This window comes from Carassius carassius, chromosome 49 (genome assembly GCF_963082965.1).
Source record: "Carassius carassius chromosome 49, fCarCar2.1, whole genome shotgun sequence".
NCBI classification, from domain to species: domain Eukaryota; kingdom Metazoa; phylum Chordata; class Actinopteri; order Cypriniformes; family Cyprinidae; genus Carassius; species Carassius carassius.
The window spans coordinates 21,753,066-21,764,162 of record NC_081803.1 but is presented as its reverse complement, the minus strand read 5'-3'; the positions used below and the strand labels follow the sequence as shown (position 1 = coordinate 21,764,162).

Genomic DNA, 11,097 nt, shown 5'->3' with positions numbered 1-11,097 from the left:
GAGAGGGAGGGAAATATCCTCCATTTTCACTAAAATGAATAAATAAGCAACCACTTTCAAACCATTGTTTATTTAACAACATTTATTCCCAATATAAATGTATTGAATTGATAGAGCTATAACAGAAGACCACAGACAACACATCAAGAAACATTTTGGTCCTCAGCTCATTTTAAGCAGAAATCACCCTGACAGGGTGACCCTGTTTCCTCAGAATTCAACAAGACAATCAAGTTATTAGTCCAACACAAACAATTTGAATTCTGCCAGTTTTCCCTCCACAACAATATACAGCATTTTAATAAATAAATAATAATAAATAATAGTATCGCTGTTATCTGCTCATAAACATTTTTATCCTAAGCTCATTTTAACTTGTTTTAAAATAGAACAACAACATATCACAGCACAATTAACCAGTTAAACATTGTAGTGCTACATAAACATTTAGAAATCTGTCAATTTCTCTGAAGAAGACAAGACAGAAATAAATGCTACATAATCTGGCAAAACACACAATTTTAGTCCTAAATAATGAGGAAGTGCATGTTTGAATTTGAAATGCCTTCATTTGGCAAACACATCTTACAATGGCTTTTTTCTGGACTTTGACTGTGCAAACTGGTGTATAACATCTTCCAAATCAAGGCCACTAACAAGTTCATGTCCAATAGCTAAAATAGAAAGTGCAGAGCCGTGTCTGTGACACAATTTCTCTCTAGAAGACAAGATAAAAATAAATACTTCAAAACCTGGCAAAACACACAATTTTAATCCTAAATAATTAGGGAGTGCATGTTTGCTTTCATTTGGCATCTTGTAGAAAAGTCCTGGCTAGCTGAGTTGTCCTCGTCGTTGACGGAAGCTGACTTAACAGAACTGTCGGCAACATTAACAGGAGTGAAGAAATTACCTATTTTATGTATATACTTTACATTTTCTGCGTTTCTGATGTCCTTTTCCTTTTTTAATTTCCGCTTCGCGCTCCCACTTAGCTTCTCCATGTCAGATTTTTTTCTGTTGTAGCAACGCCTGACGTAACCCGCTCGGCGTAACATTTGACACACCTCATGCGGACTGACCAATGAGGAGAGGGTCTTAACTTGAGGCCCTCTCTTCATTGGTCATTCCGCATGAGACTGACTCTCAACCGCTCTCAACTCACGTTCAAAGTCATAGGCAGCGCAGCGTCTCTCTGTGCAGCGCAAAAGCCCGTGTTGACAGTTTGTTTAATGTAAAGCGGGAGATTACCAGATACAGTATTTTGCTCGTGCCCTTGCTGCCCTGGGCCCTTTAGAGGTCTTGGGCCCCTGGGCAATTGCCCAGTTGCCCGTATGGTTAATCCGGCCCTGGTCCCAGTCACATGACCATTATCCAACCAATGATGACCTGTTTCCAGAAAACACAGTACAGGTTATAAGATTCATTAACCTGTAGTGCAGAACTAGTGTAACAGGTGTAACAGGTATTAGTGTGACGTGTGGAGAAAATGCCAACTGTTAAATATTCTCCCACTGAAAAATATTGATCCACCATTAATCTGAATGTGTGGTGGCTACAGACTCACTTCAGATGTTCTCAATTGAAATACAGCGGTCTTATTTGCCATTTGATAATATACTATTATAGCATATATATATATATATATATATATATATATATATATATATATATATATATATATATATATATTCACTTTCATTTTTTTGTAATTTAGTTTTTTAGGTGTGCATTTTTTTTCTTTCTTTTTTTTTGTATATATATATATTTTTTTTTTTTTTTGTAATTTCAGTACTTCAGCTTAAACACGTTTATTTTTTTGCCAAGCCAACGTTGCTAATTAACGTTTAAGTTAATTTTAAGTCATCTTTTAATTATATAATCTATTATTCCAGCTTTAGTTTCAATTCCTAAAAACATTTTATTAGTTTTAGTTAATTATAAAAACTTTTCAATCATTTCCTCATATCGTACAGCTTTATAAGACATGGGATATATAGGACCTTTATAATAGATCTTCTTTTTGTAATTTTTAGAGTTTAACATTGAAATGATATAAATACATCCATTTGTGCTGAATTAAAGTCATACAGGTTTGTAAAGATATATACACTGTCTGCTGTTCAGAATTTTGGGATCAGTGAGATTTTTTAATTGTGTTTTAAGGAAGTCTGTTCTGCTCATAAGGCTGCATTTATTTGATCAAAACTGTCATATAGTAAAACATTATATCCATCCGTTTTTCCGTTTCAATATACTTTAAAATATAAATTATACCTGTGATCGAAGCTGTATTTTTAGCATCATTACTCTTGTCTTCAGTGTCAAATGATCTTCAGAAATTATTATTATGATGCTGATTTATTATCAATACATATATATATAAATAAATTTAAATAAAGTATTTTAGAAATATATATATATCTGTATTATTACTTTTTATCAATTTAACACATCCTTGCTGAAATACAGCATTAATTTATTTATAAAAAATATATAATTAATTACTGACCTCACAGTTTTGAACGACAGAGTATATTGTTAAAAAATATTTTTATTTTAAATAAATGCTGTTCTTTTTAGCTTTTCATTCATCAGAGAATCCTAAAAAAAAAGTAGCACAGGTTCCAAAAAAAACAAAAATATGAAAGCAGCAAAACTGTTTCCAGTATTAATAAATAATAAATCAGAATGATTTCTAAAGAATCACGTGTCATTGAAAACTGGAGTAATGATGCAAAAAAATACAGCTTTGATCTAAGAAATACATTTCAGTTTAAAGTATATTTAAATAGAATTTTTTTTTTATTGCAATAATATTTCACAATATTACAGTTTTTTTCTGTATTTTTAATTAAATAATAGCAGGCTTTATGAGCAGAAGAGACTTCTGTGAAAACATTAAATATCTTACCCAACCCAAACGTTTTAACAGCAGTGTAAGGGGTTAAACGATGCCAGAATTTTAATTTGGGGTGAACTGTTGTGATGAAAGGGTTAATGATAGTTGTGTGTGTGAGCTGAGGGCGGAGAGAGAGAGAGAGAGAGAGAGAGAGAGAGTCCACTGAATCTGCAGCTGTGTGACCCGACAGATCCTGGATAGAAACATAAAAACACCAGCTTGTTGTTTTGTGATGTGAGACTGTTTTAAGCTCACGAACAACATTAGAGACGAGAGATGGAGGAGAAGATGCCTGAAGATCTGGCGAGTCTCTCTGAGCTGGACGAGAAAAGTTTGCTGGAGGTTTTGACTGGACGCTTCACACACAATCTCATCTATGTGAGTAAAGCACAACTCAGAAATACAACACATGATTCAAACAACCAGCTCAGATGTTATTCACTGCCTCTGTCTAAATCACTGAGATAAGACTACTGAATTCATATTTACAGACCTATGTAGGGGACATCTTGGTGGCTGTTAACCCGTTTAAATATCTTTCAATTTATGAAAAAGAGGTAAGTGTTCCTTCAGCTGCAAAAGAAGATTTGCGAGCAGGAAGCATGTTTAAATCAGTAACTGAACTGGTCTCCTGTGCAGGTGTCTGAGCAGTACAAGTGCCATGAGAAGAAGTCTTTGCCTCCTCATATATTTGCTGTGGCGGACCGGGCGTATCAGTCCATGATGGGACGTCTTGCCACGGGACCCAAGAACCAGTGTATCGTGATCAGGTTAGTGTTGGGAGTAAATAATTCAGCAGAACCAGTGGTTTCTCCAGGAACGCTTGTCTGAGGGGTTTTTTGACTCTAGAGGGTCTGTACAGTATGAGATTTCAGTGAGGCATGTATAGACAAGACCAGCATTCCCTTTTTTGACACATCAGACGAGTCCTAGTGTCAGTTTCATTGTAAAAACAATGCCTTTCCACCACAAAATGTAAAAAATTAAGCAAATTATTATTTATTTTTTTTACTCATTTTTTATTTGACTCTTCTTCTCAGAATTCAGAATTGTGTTCAAATATTATTATTATAATGATGTAAAATATATAATGATTCAAGTAATTATTTTTTATTTACTTTTATATATTAATAAATATATATATATTTTATTTCTCAAAAAACAGAATTGCAAGGTATCAAAACAGAATTCTGAGAGGGAAAAAAAGTCGGAATTATGTCTCTTTACTCACAGTTCCAAATTTAAATCTCACAATTCTGAATTCTTTTTTTTTCTGCCATGGAATAAAAAATAAAAAGGTAAATGTGACATTTTATCTCGCAAGTTTATGTCTCACAATTACAAATTTTCTTTGCAGAATTATGTGTTAATTCTGAGTTTATATCTGAGTTATGACTTTTTTTCAGAGAATCTCAAGCTTTATTTGTCAGTTCTGAGTTTATATCTTCTGAGTTTTTTTTTTTTTTCACAATTGTGAGAAAATATCAGAATTGTGAGATATAAACTCAAAATTGCAAGAAAAAAATTATCCCTTGGTTTTCAGGGACAGATCTTCTCCCATTATCCAGATTCAGTTTTCATTTGAGCATTAATCAAAACTGGTTTAAGTATATATCTGTTATAACTTTCAAACTGTCAGGTGAGCATTCTGACAAGATGAACTGTGAAGTTTCAGATACATTTTAGTTCCTGGATTCCTCCATAACTTAATAGCATGGTTGATGGCTGTTCTCGTTGTGGTATCATATTTAAGGTCTTTCCTGTGTGCAGGCTTCCTCTGAGGCTCAGCACTGCTGCTTTACCGTCAGGATGGTTGGCTTAATGTATTTGTCAGAATTGGAGCCAGACCATCAGAAGACAGAAAGCTGGTTTTGCTTTCACAGTCACTGGGCAACATGCTTTCTCTGATCATGTGAACAGTGAAGCCACAACCCTCAGAGAGGCCCAGTGCTTTTAATTCATACGATGACAACATGCCTGTGTCATCGATAATTAATCATGCTGCTAGATTTGGAAAGATGGCTTGATGTTTGATGTCGTAATGTTAGTGTAGATCCCAAGAATATATATACTGACTTTAAAATGAGAGCAAAGGTCATGCACCTGTTTGTGACAAATATTGATTAGTTCTAGACTTTGGATTGTGGGTGGATCTCTTTAAAAAAAACAAGAACAATTTTGGATCATACTGTAAACAATTTTGCATTGTAAAAATTATACTTTTTGTGCCATTACGATTTAGATAGATAGATAGATAGATAGATAGATAGATAGATAGATAGATAGATAGATAGATAGATAGATAGATAGATCCTCTGTGACTGATTCTGTATGTTGTATTGATCTGTCCCGCAGTGGTGAGAGCGGCGCGGGGAAAACTGAGAGCACCAAACTGCTGCTGAAACACATCATGGAGCTGTGCAAGGCCAACTCACAGCTGGAGCAGCAGATCCTGCAGGTACACCGCTCATTTGAATACAGCCACCAGGTTTGCACAGATTAGGACTTCAACGAGAAGTGATTGCCTGCTGCGTTCAGGTGGTCGGTGTTTGATTTACACACAGGAAGGTGAAACTGCGCCCCACCCTCGAGGCCACTGCTCGTGTGTGTTAAAGCCACATGTGTGGTTTCTGACATATTCAAATGGTGGGTATATGGGGTGTGTTTAATTTGTTTGTTATAATATGTTTTTGGAAATGGCTTAAAGAACCCATGATATTAGACTTGGACTTTTATGGCTTTTAGTGCATGTCTGTTTGCGTTGAGGTCGTCTCAGGGTTTCTGCAAGTATTTAAAAGCTCTTAAAAATATCTTAAAAGGGTCTTAACAGAATTTACAGAATCAGAAATTAAGGCCTTAAAAAGGTGTTAAATCAGAGCAGAAAAGTCTTAAATTCATAGTCATGGCGTTAAATGTTGCATACACTGCAAAAACAAAAATAAAAACATTTACATTCATGCATTTAGCAGATGCTTTTTTATCCAAAGCGACTTCAGGCTATAATTTTTTTTTAACAGTATGTAAAAAAAGAATATCTTCTTTAGTATTTTTGTTTTATTTTCCAATACAAATACCTAAACATCATTAAATCAAGATACATTCAACAAACATCTGTCAATGGGGAATGAAAACTTGTTTTTCCTTTGAGTTACGTTAATGTTTTTGAACCCATTGGTAGAAATGATTTCTTGCTTTAATCAAAAACTTCAATCAAAAAAAGTGTTGTTATCTTCTGTCTTTTTGCAATTTTGCAAAACTATAGGAAATTTACTAAATATCTTCATGGAACATGATCTTTACTTAATATCCTATAAGTAATATCTTTACTTAAAAGATTTTTTTTTTTTTTTGGCTATTGCTACAAATATACCTGACTTACAATGAATTCAAGCTATAATTTTTTTTTTTTACATACTGGTAAACAGAAAAATATATCGTCTGAATGCACTGCAAGTTGCTTTGGATAAAAGCATCTGCTAAATGCACAAATGTAAATGTATACCCCAGTGACTTAAGCCTGGTTTTGTGGTCAAGAGTCACATATGTGGGCGCGGCAGCAATATTTTAGTATTTTGAGGTCTTGGTTTAATTTGAGGAACAGATGTTCATGTTAGAGGTTATTTCTGTTTGTTCCCGGTATAGTCTAGTGTTGTGATTTGATAGGAATTGGCATCGTTCTTATCTTTGACTCTCTGACCCGCTCAGATCTGTAATTATAGGCCGTAGACGATCCTATAAAACACATTTCCAAGCTATCATATGCTAAAATTCATCATGTCTGCCACTGCGTCAATGTAAGCATAACAAAACACCATTGCACACGTGACGTCTTTTGGTCTTCAACAGCAGGTTGGCTAACTTTAATGTCGATTGCACCACGTAGTCAAAAATGTGTCAGGTTTGATTGTTCAATAAACACCAGGTATAAACTAAGATAAGATAAGTTTCCTGTGTTGCTTCAGATCATTGAAATCTGCAGACTGGTGTCAGACAGGGAGATGTCCAGTTCTTGGCACATCATATGCTTTCCTAGCATCAGTTCTGATGAAATGAGTTGCTTAAAAAAGTGGTGAATGACTCTGTGTTTTTGAGTGACCTTCACTTCTGTAAACTCTTGTTTTTTCATGACAAAACCCATGATGGTTGCTTATTTTGAAACCAGTATGTACTGATATCCATCTTTGTAGATGCTATAATTGTTGCGGTTTTACTTCTGCTCCTGTAGGTTCGCTGGCTTTGCAATGTCGTGTTTTTACTGCTGGTTCATGATGTTTGTTTGCAGAAAGCTTCCAGCAGAGAGAGTGTGAAATATTACATATTTTAACCATGGAGTGTTTACATTCATGTGCAATTTAATAGTAGATCTACTTAATTTTTTTTACAGAGAAGAATCTTTGCATTTAAATAATCCTAAATCATTAAGGCCTGTGTCAGCTTTAAATAGAAAACATAGGGTTGTTTCGTTAACATTTAAGTTTGATCGTTTCTTAAAGGTAAAGTGTGTGCTTTCTGCATCACTAGTCCACGCAAATGTAATAAAAACATTTTTAAGCAGGTTTTCTGAACACTTCATCCATCTGTCATTGGTTAAGCTAAGATTTTGACATGTCTTAGCACTCGAAATGGTTGCCAGCATGTTTCCAAAATTGTATGAACATTTTCTCACAGCTCTTTCGGGAAGACAGGATGTCTGGGGGAGCTCAGAGAGACATCTGAGAAGTTTAGGAAGTGACCATAACTCTCTAAAGCATTGCATCAGCCAGAACAGTTCACCCACTGGTGTGACTCAGGAAAGTCTTGCTGTTATATTAGCCGATTAAGATGTGATACACTTAGACCCCATTTGCACATGGATTTGGCAACCTTCGGCAACCTTTCTGCATTTGTGTTTCTGTATAACACATTTTAACATCATGTTCCTATGATGTGTGATGTGCTTTAAGGTCGGGGATACATCAAGCCGACTTCAAAGGACAGTGTTTTCGCCTTGCATTTGCAGCATCTGGACCGAAAAGCTGCACTTGATTACATGGCACAGACTACAGCTGACTACAAACTAACACATACATTCTGCATCTGTCTGAGAGGATTAAACAGTCTATATCACCAGTTATCAATAGTATATATATTCATCATTCAAAATGAGATACCAAAACATGGTTTAATACGAGATATACGCAGATATATGAAATGTAAACAAAGCAGTCCTTGCTTACCATTTTAAATATCAGTTATATTGATAAGTTTCTTCATTTTAAGCAGCTCTTGTAGTTATGGAAATATTTGCATATTGGAATGCTTGGATAAGATCACATAACATTAGAACGGTGCCGCCTTCATTTACTTCACTTTTGTTTTATTTCTCCAACACTGACTTGTTCGCTAAACTGAATGTCCAATCAGAGTTCTCACTCTCACAGATGGCCCAAATGCCAATTCGACGTGGTTTAAGACTGTTTTCTTGAAGAAAACCATCTGTTGTCACAATGTATGTTTGCATAGAGAAGTGAGCAAACTTTGTTCTCGCCTTCTGGAGTGGAATAACTGGTATTAGGATCTCCCAAACAAAGACGAGATTCAGCAGACCAGAGTCCCTGTTTTTGCATTTTCTCTCTTGCTGGTTGGTTCAAAGACAAAGTTGCCAAAAGTGTCCCAGAGGAGACTCTTATTGCTCAGAGGCATAAAGTGAATGAAAAATGACAAACGAGTCAATAATTGATCCATCCATCCATCTTCTTCCACTTATCCGGGGCCGGGTCGCGGGGGCAGCAGTCTAAGCAGAGAACCCCAGACTTCCCTCTCCCTAGACACTTCCTCCAGCTCTTCTGGGGGGACACCGAGGCGTTCCCAGGCCAGCCGGGAGACATAGTCTCTCCAGCGTGTCCTAGGTCTTCCCCGGGGTCTCCTCCCAGTGGGACGCGCCCGGAACACCTTCCCGGGAAGGCGTCCAGGAGGCATCCGGAACAGATGCCCGAGCCACCTCAGCTGACCCCTCTCGATGTGGAGGAGCAGCGGCTCTACTCTGAGCTCCTCCCGGGTGACTGAGCTTCTCACCCTATCTCTAAGGGATCGCCCAGCCACCCTGCGGAGAAAGCTCATTTCGGCCGCCTGTATCCGGGATCTTGTCCTTTCGGTCATGACCCAAAGCTCATGACCATAGGTGAGAGTAGGAACGTAGATTGACCGGTAAATCGAGAGCTTCGCCTTGTGGCTCAGCTCTTTCTTCACCACGACAGACCGGTACATCGACCGCATTACTGCAGAAGCTGCACCGATCCGTCTGTCAATCTCCCGTTCCATCCTTCCCTCACTCGTGAACAAGACCCCAAGATACTTAAACTCCTCCACTTGAGGCAGGAACTCTCCACCAACCTGAAGTGGGCAAGCCACCCTTTTCCGACTGACAGCCCGATCCCTGGACACGGAAACTAGCAATAATTGATATACTACTTTAAAACTGTGAGTTTTTTAATTTTGGATTGTCAAACTGAGCACAGTTTAAAACATTGTTCCTATATATATATATATATATATATATATATATATATATATGTGTGTGTGTGTGTATGTGTGTGTGTGTGTGTGTGTGTGTGTGTAAATAATTATATTTATATCATTATAAATACATTGATTTATATAGACAGTTTTACGAGCGGTAAAGACTTTTATATTGAAAGAGACTGAAACGGAAGTTATTTTTCCTTTTAACAACAGCTTGTAAGAAGCATTTAACAAAAACACTGAGCAGCACTGTCATCAGAAATAACATTTTTAACAGATGAAAGGACAGTACGACAAAGATATCCCCTTCCTCATCGGACATCAGTTCAGCTGTTAAACTCTCAAACTGAAATTTGAATCTGTGGTGGAAGGAAGTAGTTCTGTAAAAAAGAGGGATTTTAGAAACACTGTTGTTGTTTCTTAAGTATTTACAGACTCGTGCCTTCAAACTGTTTTATAAATGCAATATCACACTCGTAGCCATGCGATATGGCTGTATATCAGCACTCTGTGATTACCTACAGCCTCCTGTGATATTGCTTGTATGCATGTTATAATACTGTTTTTAGAAATTCTGGTTTCAGTTTGTTATTTTAGGACATCATGTTAAAATAAATGAAATAGAAATGTTGAAAAGAAAACTGTGAAGAAAACCAATGATAGTGAACACATTGATGTTGTGACCAAAACATGTCGCCGTTCTCTCAACCAGTTTTTGTGGTGCATTCTGGGATGCTTTTTAAAACCAAAGCTTCCTAGTTCTACGTTAAGATTCTGCCTAACATGATTGTGTCTGAATAGGTGAATCCACTTCTCGAGGCCTTTGGAAACGCTCAGACGGTCATGAATGACAACAGCAGTCGCTTCGGGAAATACATCCAGCTCCGCTTCCAGAACTCTTCAGGTTTGTTTACCACAGACAGAAAATATCACTCACTTCCCATTTACCGTGATGGATCATATAACCTCCACTGGGCGTGTTTCCAGACCAATAAATCAATTTAGTATTCTTTTATTAAACATTAACCTAAGTTTTGATACCTTTTTAGTAAAAGGGGCCAAAATCAACGAGTACCTCCTGGAGAAATCCCGTGTGGTTCATCAGGACGAGGGAGAGCAGAACTTTCATATATTCTACTTCATGTTGGCAGGCATCTCAACGGAGGATAAAGAGATATACGGCCTCTTGGACCCTACACACTACCGGTGAGTCATCTGTGATGTCATGTGCTTTTGAAACCGCTTCAACAACATTGCTTACGATGCAGGTCATAGATTAGCATCTTATCCATGCAGTTTATTGAATGTGTGTCAGACGATGACTCTCACAGAACTATTTGTGGCACGTACGTCATGTTTCTTAGTACTGTGTTCATTGTGTAAAAGGTTGATACCAAACATTATCAGGTGATGCAAAATTCTGATACGTTCAAAAACACTCAAGTTTACAGTGATTCTAACAAATTCATTAAATTGACAAGGCTAGAGTTACACAAAAGTATTACAAAATAAATGGTGCAATATTGGACTAATATAAGAGATTTGTTTAAGCTATTAGCTATTACAGTCATAATATAACTGCATTTTACATACTAAGTCACTGTGTTTTTTTATATCACACTATTGTAGCTTTTTTGACTCTTTTTTTTATTTTTATATTTTGCATTGTAATTTATCAATTTTTTTGTAAAAGT

General features: G+C 36.5%; 1 protein-coding gene across 1 annotated transcript in view; it reads left to right on the top strand.

Annotated features, from left to right (window-relative positions):
• Positions 1–3,070: 3,070 nt before the first annotated feature.
• LOC132132771 (myosin-IIIb-like) overlaps positions 3,071–11,097 on the top strand; it is a 46,270-nt gene continuing 38,243 nt past the window's right edge. Inside the window, exons 1-6 of the mRNA XM_059545293.1 lie at positions 3,071–3,280; positions 3,394–3,459; positions 3,542–3,672; positions 5,258–5,360; positions 10,205–10,307; positions 10,453–10,609. Coding sequence (XP_059401276.1) covers positions 3,179–3,280; positions 3,394–3,459; positions 3,542–3,672; positions 5,258–5,360; positions 10,205–10,307; positions 10,453–10,609 — 662 coding nt within the window. The 5' untranslated portion in view covers positions 3,071–3,178. The remainder of the gene's footprint in view (positions 3,281–3,393; positions 3,460–3,541; positions 3,673–5,257; positions 5,361–10,204; positions 10,308–10,452; positions 10,610–11,097) is intronic.